Source organism: Sycon ciliatum, chromosome 12 (assembly GCF_964019385.1).
Source record: "Sycon ciliatum chromosome 12, ocSycCili1.1, whole genome shotgun sequence".
In the NCBI taxonomy this organism is placed as follows: domain Eukaryota; kingdom Metazoa; phylum Porifera; class Calcarea; order Leucosolenida; family Sycettidae; genus Sycon; species Sycon ciliatum.
The window spans coordinates 7,748,190-7,766,449 of NC_088654.1; the positions used below are offsets into that span (position 1 = coordinate 7,748,190).

The 18,260-nt window shown below is 44.8% G+C and overlaps 1 protein-coding gene and 1 long non-coding RNA gene across 2 annotated transcripts in view; one reads left to right on the plus strand and one right to left on the minus strand.

The window, feature by feature from the left end:
- Positions 1 to 9,845, minus strand: part of LOC135828436 (uncharacterized) — a 39,507-nt gene extending 29,662 nt beyond the window's left edge. Inside the window, exons 1-2 of the mRNA XM_065340887.1 lie at positions 9,752 to 9,845; positions 4,280 to 4,376 (exon numbers count right to left, since the gene is read on the minus strand). Coding sequence (XP_065196959.1) covers positions 4,280 to 4,367 — 88 coding nt within the window. The 5' untranslated portion in view covers positions 4,368 to 4,376; positions 9,752 to 9,845. The remainder of the gene's footprint in view (positions 1 to 4,279; positions 4,377 to 9,751) is intronic.
- Positions 9,846 to 12,847: 3,002 nt separating this feature from the next.
- LOC135828338 (uncharacterized) lies at positions 12,848 to 17,524 on the plus strand. The gene is made up of 2 exons (XR_010555634.1): positions 12,848 to 13,262; positions 16,700 to 17,524. It is a non-coding gene; the product is annotated as an uncharacterized LOC135828338 (long non-coding RNA).
- The last annotated feature ends 736 nt before the right edge of the window (positions 17,525 to 18,260 follow it).

An 18,260-nucleotide genomic window follows, 5' to 3' on the forward strand; every position in this document is an offset into this window, starting at 1 on the left:
GAACAGTCGTTTTGGAGACAACGGTTTCACTGCATCAACAAGAAGGACGAATTGTGCCGTATTAAAGCATGTATGATATGAGCATGCATGATGTTGTCGTCGAGAGTCATTCTGTCAGTCTTCTTGTTCGTCCCATAGGAGTCAGTCGTCCCTGTTTTCCCGTCTCGCCTTAGTTCAATATAATAATGTTAACAAACAAGTACTTGTCCATTGTGTCCTGTGTCCCGGGTAACGGAATGGCTGTGATGCCGTTACAAGGGGTCGAAAATGAGTTCTTGATTTTTCCCTGCCCCAAGCACAATGGAAACAGTGCACAAGATTTATCACTACAGGTTGCGGTCTAAATTAATCACAAAATGCTGAAATTGTGCTTAAATGTAGTTCCTGTGGTACTCAATGGGCGAAATCACGCGACACTTGTACATTCTCGATCTGCGGGATGAAGATGAAGACGCCCGTGCGTTTGGTATCATGGAGTAGTAAGATGCTGGTATATTACTATACTCCATGCCTAAACTCGCGCTGTTAACCCATTCAGCGCTACTGGGCCTTGCCTATGGTACTCTGCATATAAAATGCTAAAAACAGGGCCAATAGCAAGTTCTAAAACTCAAGGTTCTTGCAACTGGGGTCCTCAAATATTTTGGAAATGATTGCCAAGACTATCAACCACAGGGTGACAGAATCGATACAGTCTCCAAAAAGGACAGCGCCTCACAATAGGGGACGCAAGTTTGCTCATATTCCGTGAAATACGCCAAATGCGTGAAATTGCAGCTGAAAGATCGCTGAAAAGAGAAGAAAAAAGACCCGTAGTGTTTCCAAGCGGGATCCGTACCAACGACCTATCGTACAAGAGGCAGGATCATGATCCAACTGACTATCAGTGCTTTTACACATCAGACAGTGCCAGAAATCACTATATATCCCATGACGTCTATAGACGTCATCCCGCGCATGGGGGGCATTTTCAATGACGTCTATAGACGTCATCAGCGTTCAATGGGTTAAAGGGGAAGTTAAGGCAAAAATTAAAATTTCACCAGTTGTAGTCTTCGGGGTGCTGAGTCGAATGGTCTTGGTCCGAGAAAGCTGAGACGCTCCCTTCCTACTTGAATCCCAATCGAACTCGCGCACTTCCACCGAAACTGGGTGACTGCGCCCTACTAGATGGGGACTTGTATGCAAAATGTCACTAAAAGCGCCGTTTCGTTCTTATAAAAGCACAGATGACCGCGATTGGCCCATATGTTGTAGTCTTTTAGACGCTGAGTCGACTGGTTTTGGTCCGAAAAGGCTGCAATGCAGCGTTCCTCCTTTATTCCCAATCGAACATGGTTGAACAAGTGGTCACGTGCTCCTGGGTGGCCAAATCACCTGGTCACCACGCCAGCAGGCGACAACTTTCACACCAAGGTTCAACTCGAGTTCAACTCGAGTGACAGGACTGCACCCAAAAAAAGGTCAAACAGGCTAGTAAGTTGGACCCTGCAGGCACGGTGACCAGCTGACTGGTGTACGCAGGAGCACGTGACCGCTTGTTCAACCATGTTCGATTGGGAATAAAGGAGGAACACTGCATCGCAGCCTTTTCGGACCAAAACCAGTCGACTCAGCGTCCAAAAGACTACAACATATGGGCCAATCGCGGTCATCCGTGCTTTTATAAGAACAAAACGGCGCTTTTTGTGACATTTTGCATACAAATCCCCATCTAGTAGGGCGCAGTCACCCAGTTTCGGTGGAAGTGCGCGAGTTCGATTGGGATTCAAGTAGGAAGGGAGCGTCTCAGCTTTCTCGGACCAAGACCATTCGACTCAGCACCCCGAAGACTACAACTGGTGAAATTTTAATTTTTGCCTTAACTTCCCCTTTAAGGGCATACGGGGGAGTGTAGCATGCCATCGCTTACACTTTCCAGCTCAGGGTTGCCCTGGCTACCAATGGACGAGATTTCAGGGTCACAGCTATGTCGTTACCAACCTACTTGTTCCCGTTGTCCGTCGTCAGTCTCTCTTGTTGGACTCAACATTGGCGCCCAGATTTTGCCAAAGCCCGCGACCCTGGGATTCTCGTGCTCTACCGCCTGGCATTCGTCTCGTCCATGTCAACCTCGTCTCTCCTACGCCAACCTCGTCTCGTCCATGTAAACCTCGTCTCTCCTACGCCAACCTCGTCTTGTCTCTGTCAACCTCGTCTCGCCTATGTCCACCTCGTCTCGTCATGCAGGTCAGCTACCTTTCTCTCTTTCTTTTTTTGTAAAAACCAGCTTTAGTGTGGGCAGAAGGCAAGGCCAGCGTAGAGCGAAACCCAGCAGCTCTGATTTTTACGTATGAAAATTCCGAGCAGTTCATACGTTATTTTCATACGTAATTCCGTAGAGCGAAACCTCCCTAGTAAAGATAATAATCACCCTGAAGTGTCACAAGAGCGCCCCATTCCGTGTTATGTGTGGGCTATTTATAATGAGGTTGGTGCTGCTTCTCAAGAAACCTAAGGCCGCATTCACACTACGCAAAAGCAACTCGGCCTGCAAAAGCATGTTGAAGGCGACTTGAAAAAAATCTGTTCACACACGATATGCGATGCGCACGTGAGTGTCATAATATCTCAACTCCACATTTTCGAGGGACTTTTGAACATTTTCCGGCAATCTGAACACACCTCAAATTTTCGTTAATTGCCATGGTGATATTGCAAGGAAATCAATCCTTCTTTGCTGACATAGGTCGCCATGCCCGTGACAGAGGTCGGCTGAGAGTTGCCGCAGCCCTTGCCATTTCTACTTCTTTTTTCCTATATCTCCTGTAGTGATTGCGGGCCTTCGTTTTCAAATTGTCCACCTTGCTGTGCACGCTCGCCGCCGTGAACACGACATCCTTGATGCCGAGGTGCTGGATGTAATCATTGTTTGTCAGTTTGGATGCGATCTGACGCTCTGCGACAGATCGCTTCATCATACTGCCACTTTTCGTTCGCTAGTATTCGCCCCAGAGCTCAATGAGTGACACTCCAGATCGTCGGTGAACAGAATCTTCGGCATATTGAAAAATTAATACTCTGGAACCAGTGTTTCCTGCTGTCAACTTCTGCTTGAAAGAAAAAGTTGCCTTGTACAGGGGTACTGGAGTTGCGAAAACTTTTCACGTAACTTTTATACTTTCACGCCAAATTACCCAGGTTGCTAAGGAGAATGGCCTAAAAAATGGTCTATAACGCACTTTTCAAGCAGTGTGAATGGGGCCTTACTGCCTAAGGTTGAGCAAAGCTGGGAAGATGAACTTCTTCTCGTGCAGTCGCATAGTTCATTTCCCCAAGAATTTCTCCACTTTGGCATGCAGGGCCCATGTGCACAACAAGTTCAGTTGGTAGATAAATAATAGTCTTTGATAAAATAGGCTATGTTGTGTTTTTTGGAAATTAAAGGCCACATGCCACGTACTGCTCTTTTCTCTCCCAAACTCAACACTTGCAAGCCAGATATGAAAGAAAGAAATAATCATCAGTCACATCACCGGGACTCGAACCACGGACCTTGCTATTCGCGAGCAATGCTCTAACCAACTGAGCTACAGTATGACTCTTATCCACAGTGATGGTAAATCTATCCTTCTTCAATCAATCCATTTCTGGCTTGCATCATATTTCTCGCGAATAGCAAGGTCCCTGGTTCGAGTCCTGGTGGTGTGACTGATGATTTTTTCTTTCTTTCATATCTGGCTTGCAAGTGTTGAGTTTGGGAGAGAAAAGAGCATTACCTGGCATGTGGCCTTTAATTTCCAAACTTTGAAACTCTCCGTGAAGTCCAAATATGAAATTGCAATATGTTGTTGTTGTTGTTTATTTACTTCACCAAATGAACAGGCAGAGATGCCTTCTCACGTGCCCATAGGACAGGTTCTCACAGAATTATGAAAGGATGATAATATGTAAGCCGTAGTTGGCTATAAGAACCCTGCAATCGCCACGCAAGGGTAGCCCCAGCCATATATTGTTTGGAATAAAACTAAAACGAAACTAAGGAGCGGCTTTCGGCCTGTCTACCAATAAAGCAGATCTACCTCCTACACCTCCTGCCCGAGTGCACGTATGGTGGAGGTGAGGTTGCTTTACAGTCGTCAGTGAACATAAATCAAACGGGTTGATAGTCCTGTTTGGACATGTGAGTGTTTCGTGCACGCGGCACAGAAGGAACTTAATGCAATACCACAATTTTCAGTCCAAGTTGCAGAAAAAGGAGAAAACAAGAAGAAGAAAAAGACACGGCAGTAACATCTACCTTGCATTTCATTTTGGGCATTGTCGGCGTTTGAGATGTGCAACACTGACGCCAGCACACACAGTGCAAGCCATGGGAGAGATCCCATCTTTGAAACCTGTTGACAGAGAATACGGTAAATGATAAGAAAATAGACATCAACTTGCAAACTTCAACATGGTCCTATCTTTTTATTATTTAAATAGAAATAGTTTGAGGTAAAGAGAAAAAGAGCAATTTCTCCGATTTTGCTAAAATTTTGCAGGTAGGTTTCCTTTGGGGTGTAGATTGACTGTGCAAAGCCCTTGAGAACGTTTCTGAAGAGAACCTTGAAATTGACATACCTCAAAAATGGTTGAAAAATCACATCAGGCAAACTTCAGTTACTTTTGCATCAACTGTCACACCAAAAAAATGTTGGTGGCACAAGGAGAAACTTGTCGTTTGAAGTGACAAATGATCACCGTGCCATGTTGGAGTAGAAATTGCTGACTAAAGATGTCGCTGGTGGGCCACCTATCCTGCGCAGGTATGAGTTCGGATGCATTTCAGCACGGTGGAGTGGAAAAATTCAAAATTGTTCATTTCCAGAAAACCCAAAAAGGATGACGGGAGACATGTCCTCAATGCTAGAAGAGGTGTTTGACTATCTGCTGGTGTATAGTTCTTGCTTATTGAGGATGTAGCTCGCTGTTTCATCAGCGCTTGTAATTTGGCTATTTTCAAGACGATCATTTGTGGCGTCAGGGGGTGATGGATCTCGTCTTCTGGGAAGCTGGCATGGCATGATCGTGTACGCTGTGGTGTGGCTCGTTTGTAGACCCATACTGAATCATGGGATTTTTTGACCCCTCTTGAGGGTACGAAATTTCAACGCTCCCTTCAGAAACCTTTTCAATGGCTTTGCACCATTGATTTACACCTCCAAAGGAACCTACATATACTTCTTAAGTTTGAGAGAGATCGACTTGCACACATTGTCTGGTTTTCTCAGACATGCTCTCTTAAAGTTGGTTGTTCCGACAAGGAACTCGCGCTTCTTGCCGAACTTGACACTTGACTGACTCACGACTGCCATCTGGAGCAAACGAGGAGCATGTCGCATCTTCCACTTGGCAAACCTGAAAGAAAGCACCACTCCCTGCTCAATACACAGTGTTTAGCGGAATTTGCCCCTCGTCAGTTGCACTTGAGTAGACTGAAGAAGATTTTGCCTGAAAAGCACCACTTTTATACTGCTCTCCGTACCAAATCCTCACCAGAGATTATACAATACAAACTTACTTATTATTATTTTTTTATTTTTTCTTCTTTTACTAGGGAATTCCCAACAGGTGTCAGCGTCTTGCTTCAGGACTAAAACCGCCGAAGTCTCAACTTCTGCTCTCTTACTAATGCTGCGTTTACATGACAACGCTGGGGTGAAAACCCAACAAAATCCTTTCGGATGCATGGTTCATTTACACGGTACGAGGAGCAAAACGCAAAAGTTGTACACCAAAACGGAAGAAAATCAAAACGCTGGCCAAGGTGGAAGAATTTGAAAACGGAAATATTCTGCCGGATAAATATGGGTGTGTAAACAGTCGAAACGGTATGCTGGCCTCGTTTTCCGTCACGTGTGTTTCGTTTTCGGCCATTTAGGGCCTGGTCAGACTGCGGCGAATGTTGGTTGCCTGACGAAAAAAGAACAGCGTCCAGAATTAGAATCGCGATCACACCACACATGTGGGGAGAGTGAAAATTCAAACTTCATTTCGAGCGTCAAATGGTAATCTCCACGAACGACGTCAAATTCCTTCACCTTGGGGATCGCCAACACCGTCAGTGCAATCCTTGCAACCATCATTATGAGTTTTGTTGTTGTCCGTGGCCCGTAGCTCCTCGATATCGAGATGAAAAATCAGTGAATATCAGCATCAATGGCGTATCAGCATCAAACACCTGTTTGGAGCGGAAAAGCGTGGTCCGTTCTTGCTTTTTTTTGGAGTGTCTACTCTCGCTTTTGCCACTCTGGCGGCAAGTTACTATGGAGATTCGGATTATAATCACAGGATGATTTCGATTTTGCCGCAGTCTGACCAGGCCCTTAAACGGATCCTACAATCAAAAAATTGTTTTTATAATTTTCGTCATGTGACGAGTATTGTTCTGTGGCCTGTTTTCCACTATTGCTTGAGTGTGATTGGCCCATGACGAACTTTTGCGGATTCTGTGCTCCCATGTAGATGCACGCGAAAACGATACAAGCGGAGACCGCCTCGGATCAGCTTTGATCGTGTGAACGCACGAAAACGAAAAAGAAATGTGGGACTGAAAACGGTGCATCTACACTTGCTTTCACACTGCTCGCTGCTCATGTAATCACGCCTTCAATAGTGCTAGCTGTAGAATATCAGTGTTTCTTGTATTTGTTTTAGATCTAAAAATGTTCACCTTATGGTACAATAAATATCTTCCTTTTGTCCAACTATCATTGTACAAGAAAAATAATAGACCAAGGAACTACAAGTTAGGGGGTGATTATATGAGCAGCTCCAGCCCGGGCTGGTCGACAGGCGGGCCAGCCCGCCTGCAACGGGATCTCGGGGTTGTACACAAATCCACACAAAACCTGTGGTGCGTTTACATGGCCTGGTGAGGCGGGATCCCGCCTCGAGGCACCCGGGATCCCAGCCAGGCGGGCCAGAAAAAGCACATATAAACAGACCAGCCCGGGCCAGAGTTGTATTATTATGGTGTCGACACTGCGTTCACACTACAAAATAGGTACTTTTACCTTTTGAGGGAAGTTATAAAGAGGATTCCCGATATTGTCTTGAAAATCTATGAAGTTTTTTGTACAGCAACAAGGACGTGCAATGAGCACTGTTTATTATGTCGACATGCATGATTTACATTAAAATGGAAGGGGAACTACTTGCAAAATACTTTGATATGGACAGCTAAAAATGTGAAAAACAGGAAAAAGAAACGAGGTGATACAACACACATCCGATCTCTGTGTTCCACACAGTCTCGCCGTTGACCTCTTCCTTGCTGTGCAGTATCGCCTTTCTCCTTTCCTTAGCTTCTTTCTTCTCTTTCTTGCGCTTCTACTTCTTGCGCTTCTACTTCTTGCGCTTCTACTTCTTGCGCTTCTCCCGGCGTCCTTCTGAGCGAGGCAAGCAAATCTCGCTTTGCTTCCTCATAGGTAAGGCAGCCAATACAGTTCCTTTCCACCGTGCTACCTGATAGAGCGATACGCAATCTCAGCAGCCATTCGTTTTCGTCAAACTCGTTCTTGACACAGATGTCCTCGAACAGGTCGAGATAACGCTCCAGTGGCTGCCTTCCGTCGTATGTCAGGACTTGCATTAAAGGCCTACGCCCACCGCTGTGACTGGGAGCTTCCGCTGTACCTCCCATCTACCTCACACGCGCGGCGTCACCATCACCCTGATACACCCTGGCGATGCGCTCTTTAATCTCCTTGAGCTTTTCGCTAAACTCTGTGCGGAGCGCACCCCTTGCGGTCTGGCTCTACGCTCTTCGCACTGTCGGAGCCTCTTCTCCACGTATTCCATCAACCTATCGCCACATCCGTTGGCGATAAAGATGGCTTCCAAATCACCTACTCAGTAGTTCCTCTGCCATGCTCGCTTCAATCCTGGCGTGGTCGCCAAATGTTGTGAACCCGTTTGATTCTCTAAAAGTCAGGATCGAACGACCACACGGCACGAGGACAACTATTAACTCTTGACAGTATTATTTCACTTCGATCAACAAAACTAACACTAAAACCACCAGGTAGTTATAGCATGAAAAATGACAGCGTATATGAGAAAAGCATACACATACAACATGCAACTACAGCGCACACAGCAAACCGCACATAGCGCATGTAGCGTATACCACGTCTTAAACTTCAGCTGTACGGCGGAGTCGAGATACAACTGCATTGAAACGAACACAATGTTACAAGCGAGAAGGCCTTTCACACTTGAGAACTTGGTTTCATAACACTGTAAAAATGTTCAGCATAGCATGCATACATACAAACATAGGAAAAAATGAAAAAAATAAAACATTCGTCCACCCGCACCAATTTCAATTGCGGCCTGCCCGGGAATGTCGATTTTAATTTTGTCTCGCTTTATCACATGAAATAGATATTCAAATCGTAACATATTATTCCATTGTTCTCGTCGTATGAGTGCGCCTATTTTACTTTTGTCGATATTAGGTTTCTTGTCTCCACGCCGACATTGTGATTATTTTGAGGTTTTGTGTGAAATTTTAATTTTTCGGCAATCATATTTTGATAATTTCTTACTTTTTAGAAAGAAGGGGTCCATGGCTAGGGGTGCGCGGATTATGCTCGCACGCACCCGATATTGTGCTTTCGGGCATTTCCCGCGGAACTTCGAAAGTATTCTCCCAAAACATCGAAACAATTCTCCAGAATTTCCCCCTCCCCCAAAAGAACCCCAGCACGAGCCGTGCCTTAAGCATGCTCTTTAGTATGCAAAATAGACGGTCAGGCACGTGATCACTGCATGCAGGATCTACATACATGTACATGTCGCCAGCAGCGTGAATTCCCCGTGTACTCGTCCGCACTCTGCTCCTGGTGTCTGCATGAATGCATGCAAGCCCAGTCAAGTCCTGTTAACGTTGTCCAAGTAAAGCAAGGACCGGTGTGGTGTCGTGTCCGGGTGTTGCTACATGTACATCTACGTGCGTCCATGGATGCGCGCTTATTCTCTGGCAGGTCAAAATTGACAGAATTTTCCCTAAAACTCTTCTGAAGGTCAATGGATCTGGCAAAAGATCGATAGAATTCCCCTAAAATTCTCAACGATAGTATTCCCAAACTATTCCGGGAATAATCCGCGCACCCCTATCCATGGCGGTTACGAAAGCAATTTTATAAATCTTCTATAAGGGAAGTACCCAGGACTAGACCACGATAACATTTTTTAGAAAGCTGCCATAAAACAGTTTTCATTGCTATGATCACTTTGGTATCCCCTGTGCTTGTTGTAAACACTTTAACTACAAACTACAATGGAGATTGGATATAACGGCACTCCTTCGGGAGAGAACAAAATGTCACTATATTCGATCTGTCACTAAACCCGATCTTCACAAAGGACTTACTAAACGACTTGGGCAACAGAATTGTGTCGCTAAACTCAGTCTGTCGTTATATGCAAGGTCGTTATATCCGATCTCCACTGTAGCATGCGGGGAACCCGAATACATAAAACACTAACAAGTTGTATGCAGTGAAAACGGGAGTCTGAAGAAGAAAAAGACTGACTGTCACCACCAGGAATCGAACCAGGGACTCTTGAAGTCGAGTCGAAGGTTCGAGGGACTTCCCGTGTGCTCTGGATGGCAGTCGTGAGTCAGGCAATTGTCAAGTCAGATCGGCGGAAAGGGGCGAGCTCCAGCGTGGGGAGCAAAATCATTTCCTGTAATAGAAATCACCACAAAAATGGAACTCACCTTCAATGTAGCAGGCACGTCAACTCAATTCAGCGTTGTCCAAATGTCCACCCCCAGCAAGCCAATCACGAAAGCAACTGATATGAGCACATGGAAGAAGAAGAGGCTAGTCAAGTTCCGTCGTTTCGCGTACGAGAAAAGCCATGAGAGTACATACCCCCCCCCCCCCCGGGGGTTATGTACACATCTCGTCGACGGCGCATTGCGTACATGATGACTGCGGACCCGCGAGTCGCGACCCGGGCTCAAACGGATGTGTGTACGTAGATCTACGTGTGCGCATACATATACCGTATTTAGCAAAACAATTACAGTAGGTATCGGTTATAGCGTGGGTGTTTGAAAAACGACATTTGATTCTTATTGCCGATATTTCTTACACACGATAAATCACGTGACATATCATATGCACGTGTGACATAATACATGTTTGGCATGTGGACACGTACAATCATGTAGGTCTAAACAATCATGATACACACGGATCAGACTCGCGGTCGTGCTAGGCGACTGCGGAGCAGCAGATAGGAGAGAAGTCGGAAGAAAGAGTCGGACTGGGCAGAAAAAGTGATTCTCCAATGCTCAGTTGGACATAACTCTCTTTTTGTGTTGAATATTATTGTATTGAGCATGCACAGAGCACAGATGTTATTACTATAGGCGATACACTTTGCACTAATCTGGCATATTTTGCTACACAAAATCCATTCTTAGGGCCGATATATTCTACTATGCGATAATACTGCTTGTAAGAATAAATATACACATAAAATAGGTGTTATGATTATGAAAAAATGAGTGTTCATTCTTGTAGGCACTAGGCAGTATATTCTTGTACATGTATACGACCACACTATAACCGATACGCACTGTAATAATAATAATATCTTTATTAGGATGACCCAGAATTCCGCATCGGTACGTGAAGAAACCGTCGCAATCTAATTTTCCTTTACGATCGAGATGATTTTGGCATTAGAGAGGTTCTGCAAAACGAAAATGTGTACGAACTTTCGCTCCACGTCACGAAGTGAGAAACTTCGCACGAACTTTCGCAATTTTGGACGCGAAACTTGCAGGGAACGCGAAATGAACTTTCGTAGGAAGTTTCGTGAGATTGGGTCATGTCGTACGTGCACTTGGCGCGTGCAAACTACGAAAATGTGCAGAACACAAAGTTCGTGCGAAAATTCGTACACATTTTCGCAAGGCCTGGCGCGAAACTTCGTTCGAATTTTCGTTGTGCAGAAACTCTGCAAGGCAGAGTTTCTGCTTGCCAGGCTAGGCTACATCCAAATATGGCATGTGGTGGGATCAGGCCCCCCCCCCCCCCCGGATCGGGAGTGTTAAAATTAACTAAAAAATAAAATAATTGGGCGGGGATGGCAAAAAATCGGGGCGGGCGCGGACGATAAACTCAATCTATGGCTGCGTTCGTTTTTAGCTACCTGGTAGAGTAGAGTAGAGTCACTCTACCGATAGAGGTAGATGGTAGAGGTAAGTGTACGAACGCTGTTCTACCGGATCTAGTAGTTTACACGATGTGAAATGTTTCTTTTTTTTATGGAGTTGTGTACAAATCCTTGATCTTGCTGGAAATCCCGTAGCTCTACCAACTTCTACCGGATTCTACCAACTTTTTCCCGGTAGAGCCGGTAGAGGAAAGTAGAATCTACCCTTTTGAGTAGAATTTTTTTCAAAAAACGAACACCTCTACCGAAAGAAGTAGTTTCTACCCAAACCTGTAGATTAAAAACGAACGCCCCCTAGATGTTAGATGTACGTGATAAATTTTGCAGATTCCGGGCCAATAAAGACGTGAGCTGATGATATGAGTGGGAAACGCCCGTCCGGAGACCCCCTCGGCCTTCGGGGAATCCATAAATAAATAAATAAAATAAAATAAAATAAAATAAACAATGGTACGAGGTGATTTGGCTTTTTTTAACATTTGGCATTTTTTAACAAATGTGTAAATTTGCTTTTCTTCTGGCTGTTTGGTCGGATGGCTGTATTGAAACATGGGTGTGGCAAATGAGAGCCAGTTTATCGTAGATCAACATTGACCAGAAAATTTGTAATTTTCCCTGCCACGTCGGTATAAATAGTGGTGGGTGCTTTGCCATTTTGTGTAAAATGTGTAAAATAAGCCCCTGAATGGACGAGGAGTAGGCCTCGACCAAATATGCTTGCGCATATTTCCGCATATTTTGTGAGACAGTTCATATATGGCATATTGAGCGAGAAAGGGAATATAGGAATTAAGCTAGCATATAATTCAAATATTCTGAAGGAAATGAGGACAAAACATTCATGTTATGGACAAAATGCGTTCAGAAATGCCTTTTATGGATGAATTTGGAATGGTTGAGGCGTTTGCTACATTTCCCCAGGGATGAACACTATCGCTACGGTTGCTGGGGACACACACCAGCCATACCATTCTGCATGTGTTTTGATTTGCACCATAAGCATGATAGCCGTGAAGCCAATGAATATTCCAAGGTTGTAATTTTACTGAAATGATCTACACTTTCTGCTTATGTCGAGCATATTTTGGCATATCTTTTTGCATATCTTGCCCAAGTCAGAAAAGTCGTAGGAGTAGGAAGCAAGTTTTTTAGCTCCTGCCTTTCCATCTATGGAATAGCCTTTCGGCCACTTTTGTAAGTATAGGTGGACCTGGAACTAGTCCCAGCCCTAATATGGTGGAGAACTCAAATATGGACCTGGCCTTGCTGCTGGATGGGGAGATTCGTGACTTGGCCAAAAAGTCAGGACTTGCAGGTGTGGACTCGTTGGCCCGACCGGACCTTGTACTTCAACTTCGCGCCATGGACATCGGCAAATCAGGTATGCCAGCGCTAGTGAGCTCTATCAGTGCACTGTCCTCGACTATCACTGCATTAACTGTGGAAATGGTATCCCTCAGGGAGGACAGGGATAGGGAAGTTAGAGAAATGAAAGCAACCATTGATGGCCTCGTGGCGAAGATGATACACCTTGAGGAAGGCGGGAGTCCAAACCTGATTGCACAATCTACAACCCCGAGTACAACGTACAGTAGTGTAGCTGTTGTGCGCGTTCTGTCGATTTGGAAAATCGATCGATTTTCTTGCGCGATCTGTCGATCGACAGATCGCGCAAGGATCGATCGATCGGAAAGCGGTGGCGAAACCATTCAAAACAAATCGATCGATTTGGAGCAGCTCCGAAACGTCGTACAGTGTATGTTTAGGACTTTGGTGAACAGCTTTTCAAATGAAAGAAACCAGTTACGGTACCTTGTCTCAAGTTTTCTGAGTGCAATCTTCTTGCCCAAATAATTCAAAAATCAGTTCCTTCCGAAAATTCCATCGTGCTGGACCTCGAAGCTGAACGTCATAAGCAAATAGTCAAGCCGTGTGTCGTCTGGATATGCAGTTGTTTGTCATAGCCAACATTCTTCTGGTCCGTTCGTCCTGCCATTTTCCTGACGATCGCAATGAATACGAGCAGCTCTCATGCTCAGGTTAGTGTTTATTGATCTGTCTCTGCACCCACTGCAAGGTATAATTTTTGTGATGCAGCCACTAGCCCATTGTGGAAGTAAGGGAATCACCCAGGTTCTTCGGATTCTCGTCCTGTCCGAAAAATCTCCACGTTTCAACTTCTCATCTTCCCCTCAGGCATGAGCTTGCATATTCATATTTTGTGTTTGCTTTGACAATGCATTTCATAGGTATCGTTCAGACTTTTAGGGCCCTGTAAAATTGGTGTTTTCCTTCCCGACAGTGATAATAATCGCAATCTATAAAATACATGCGCAGTCATTCTATAGTGTGATAAAACACAAGTGTAACTGTAAGAAAAGAGAAAGAGAGAGGGTGAATAAAACAAACATATGTGCAAAATACAGTTACGGTGCTAAGGAAAGAATGTGGATGCCGTGACATGTTCTTTCTGAATGCATCGGTCTGGCTTACGCTTGTGAATGTAAACAGCATCTATGACTTTTAACTGATTGAAATTCTTTGCAAAACAAACAATACTACAATTGTAAACCGAGAATCATTATACGCCAAACGACACGGGTCACTGAACAATAAATGCTTAAACCCTGCCGTGTTCTTCTTCTCATCGCCAACCTCCCCTTCATCTTCATCCTACAGCGTAAAATGAGTGAGGTGTGGTTTGAGATATGGTTGTTTTTTTAGTTGCCGTGAGAGGGAGAGACAGAGAGAGAGAGAGAGACAGAGAGAGAGAGAGACAAAGACAAAGACAGACGCACAGACAGAGAGAGAGAGGGAGGGAGAGAGGGAGGCTCTGTCGTTCTGGAGATGTGTTGGCGGTTTTCTCTTTCACCTCTCTTTTCTCTTTATAGTTTTTCACTAATTCGTCATTCAACCCAGAGCTGTGTTTGTTGGCTGGTCGACCACAGGATTTTGTGTGGGGTTGTTCTGGAGTGTCGGACTTTTGTTGTAGTGTGACTGTTACAGTCCTGAAACACATGCAGTAGACACACTACTATAAAATACACTAAAAATGTACAACATGCGCACATTTCCTGGATTGATCAGTGTGGATCGATGGCAATACAGTTGTAGTCTGTAAGCAAACAGCACCATTTTGACTAGGGTGAAATGGTTAGATAGGTTAACCGGTTATGTAACCGTTAAGAATACACGAACAGTTAACCATATGCATATGGGTTAATCGGTTATTTTCTTTCAATGTCCGCTGTACATAATATACGTGACAGCATGTGCGTACCCTGTCAGTACTGTGCACAATGGATGTACGGCGTGTATCTCCCTCATCTCTGGGGTTGCTCCCCATATTAGTGATGCTTGCGTATGCTCATGATGAGGTCTAGTTGATTAAATGACAAGGTGGTGGTGCAATCCGAAGCCCAATGGAGCATACAAAATATTAAAATATGTTGAACCTTTCGTTCAGAAAGTAGTGGACATTCACGCAACTGCATTGTAAATATAAAGGGGGTTTGTCAACTGGCAACCGCTCTATTTAGTTGTTATTCACTCTTTGTTGAACCTGCTCTGGAAAACTGAGCCATCCACTATACATATTGTAAACAGTTTCGTCTGAGACAAAAATGCGATAATACTCATAATACTCATAAAGTATACTTGTGAAGACAAAAACTTTCAAGACGTTTGTAATGAGCCTGAAATGTGTCCTTTTATGAGTATTATACATATTGTAGTGATTGTTTTGGCAGTGCGTGAGGTCATGGTACCATGGCTACATGGATGTACAGTCATGTACAGCAATGGTACATGAATACAGGCTACATGTACAGTTTATCTCTTATAGGTTGTAGCAAGAGTAGATAAACAAGAGTGTGCAACTCTGGATCTCTTCTGCACAATCTGCACATACCCCTGCCTGTGGCAGCATTTTTTGTAGACGTCACCTTTTTTCAGAAAACGCGCATTTTGACGCAGAACAGTGTGAGAGCACGTACTGGGCACCAACCTTGTAATGTAAAGCCCGGCCAAGTGCACGATGCAAACTTTCCAAAAGACCCGCAGCGCATGCGTCATAGAAAAGATTACGTCAACAAAAAATTCTGCCACGGGCCAACCCATCCCGGAGTTGCACACTCTTGTTTATCTACTCTTGGTTCTAGCCTATAACCTTTTGGTTAACCGCAGCCCTAACTTTGACATATATGGTTTATATTATGTGCCCAACTCGCTATAACATGGACCTCTCTAAAGCATAACACTTGCCGTACCCCAGAGAATATATAGTGAGGTCTCGCCTGTAAGATGAAGTGTGATACCTAGTTATTGCATACATGTACATGTAGGTGTGAACATCATTATAATTGAATTCACGAATCAATTTCATTTCTTTGAGCTGACTGCTTTAATGTCCTCCTCGAATCCCTTCGCACTTTTCCAGTTCATTTCAAATGAAGTTGCAGGAACTCAATGAATACCTTGGGCACCATCTAAGGCTGCGTATACACGACAACGCTGGGGGTGAAAGCGCAACTAAATCCTTTCGGATGCATGGTTCATTTACACGGTACGCGGAGCAAAACGTAATAGTTGTACACCAAAGCGGAAGAGAACCAAAACGCTGGCCAAGGTGGAAGAATTTGAAAACGGAAATGTTCTGCCGGATAAATCTGGGTGTGTAAACAGTCGAAACGGTCTGCTGGCCTCGTTTCCGTCACGTTTGTTCCGTTTTCGGCCGTTCACACGGATCCGACAATAAAACTTTTTTTTTTTACAATTTTCGTCATGTGACGAGTGCTGGTGTGTGGCCTGTTTTCGATTATTCCTTGAGTGTGATTGGTGCTTCCACGACAACACTCGGCACATGACGAACTTTTGCGGATCCTTTGCTCCCGTGTAGACGCGAGAAAACGATACAAACCGAGACCACCTCGGATCAGCTTTGATCGTGTAAACGCACGAAAATGAAAAAAGAAATGCGGGACTGAAAACGGAAAATGGCCGTGCGTTGTCGTGTAAACGCAGCCTCAGAAGACATTAGGCCCAGTTGGGAATGTTCCTGTAAAATAAGAACATTACACTGTAATAGGAAGTGCAGGTGCCTTGAATGTACAGTCCTGCTCAATGAAATCCAGTCGTGTCACTCAAGTTTGCGCCTTGCACCATTTCGCAGCCCAGTGTTCGCAGGTCTAGGGCTGCGCAACGCCCGGTACTTGAGTGACGCGACTTGATTTCAGGATTTCATTGGGCAGCACAGCACTGTACGAAGGCAATTCTCCCATACAAACAGCATGGTGCTGCTGACAAGATGAGATTCACTAAAGTGGACTTTCTTTAGAGGATGGCTCAGCTTTTGTATACTTCTGTAGCGTCGTTCCCATGCCATGAATTTAATGATGAAATTCGTTCGCGAAACCAAGAGGCTTACATCACCTTACTATTATGGTACCTTCACTTTCTTTTACCTTTTTTCATGCAGGATTCTGAAAGCTAGAGGAATCCCACTAGCCCCAAGCACTGAGCTCACGGCTTCCAGCCACGAATCAGGCATGGTGTATCACGACATCTATATGTTTTGCATCCATTTGATTACTAGTACCGTAAAGTACCGCCAGAGCGCCCCACTATCTCGTCCTTTCGTGGTCGTATTGTGTAGGTGGTCTCCCGTCTGTAGGTCATACGACACGAACTTCGTACACATATTGCACGTTGTGCAGACAATCCGTACCTTCGAGCAGACACGAGCTCCACACAAAAACCTTCCTCTGACGTTAGTACACCATACACACTTCGTTGCATTCTGCCGTACGATTTTCCTTTCCCTGGACCCTGGCTGTAAAATCAAGGTGGGGCGCTCTGGCGGTACTTTACGGTATACCATTCACACATAACATGATCTCGCTGTGCCCATGGTGCACTGTAGACTCAACATCCCGCTTTAAAGTAAGCTTCACAATCACACGTTAATGCTCCTAACATGTTATCTCGCACTTGATGGCATTACTCTATTTCTGCCTTTAGTATTAGACTCTACACTATCGCTCATCGCGTATTTGACTCTACTCTTTTTCACTGCTATTATTATGCTACGTTGATGCTCAATGTTAATATTGTGTGAGTCAAGTGTGCGCCCTGTGCCAGTTGACAGCCCAGTGTTCACAGCTGCACAACGTTCCGCACGGCATTCACTCGCTTCATTGGACTTCATTGAGCACCACTGTAGTATTCTGTGTTGGTTGATCAGCCCTTCTAGTGACGACTCCTGTCTGTCACTCTGTCTTGAAAGGGACTTTTCGGCTTTGTACTGCATGACCATTGTGTGTGGACTCACGAGTTACTTGGAGTACAATTCACTATAAACTTCACTATAGTAAAGCCTGCCCTGACAAGACGCCCTTGGTGCAGCGGAAACTGTCCTGATGTGACAGGACCCCGCTTGATCCAGGAATGCACTTTCGATCCACAGCACTTTGGTGCATGAAATTTTGTCCGGTAAATACAGGATTCCGCTTGGTACAGGGTCCGGCAAACACAGGTTTTACTGCAATCCAATTTCCCAATGCATACGTTTCATTGCATATGCTTCAATTGTATTTTGTGTGTACTTTGGGGGGGGGGGCTGGGGAAGTCTACGTTTTGTGAAGCCGCTGCGACCGGCGACAATTATGTACATGACATTGAGGAGATTATTTGAAAAATAATCCCCGCGGCGCGGACATATCCTGTTAGGCCCGGCATATGCGGGCAGAAAAATTGGCAGAATTCAGTACTTTTTCTGGTAAGTTTCATGCATGTTTGGTATGTGGATAAAGAAATGGAGCAGAATTCGAGGAATTGCCCGCCATAAGGTTTGTATGGTTCTGCCAATTTCACAGCTTTTCGAGCAGAATCTCCCACCTTTTCGAGCATTATCCGCACACCCCTATATCCTGTTAAGACGACACTTTCGGGTGATCAGCATGAACCGATGTGAACGGAACACTGAACATGGATATTACCAAGAGGGGTTATGTACTCTTGATATTACGGTGAAGCCTAAC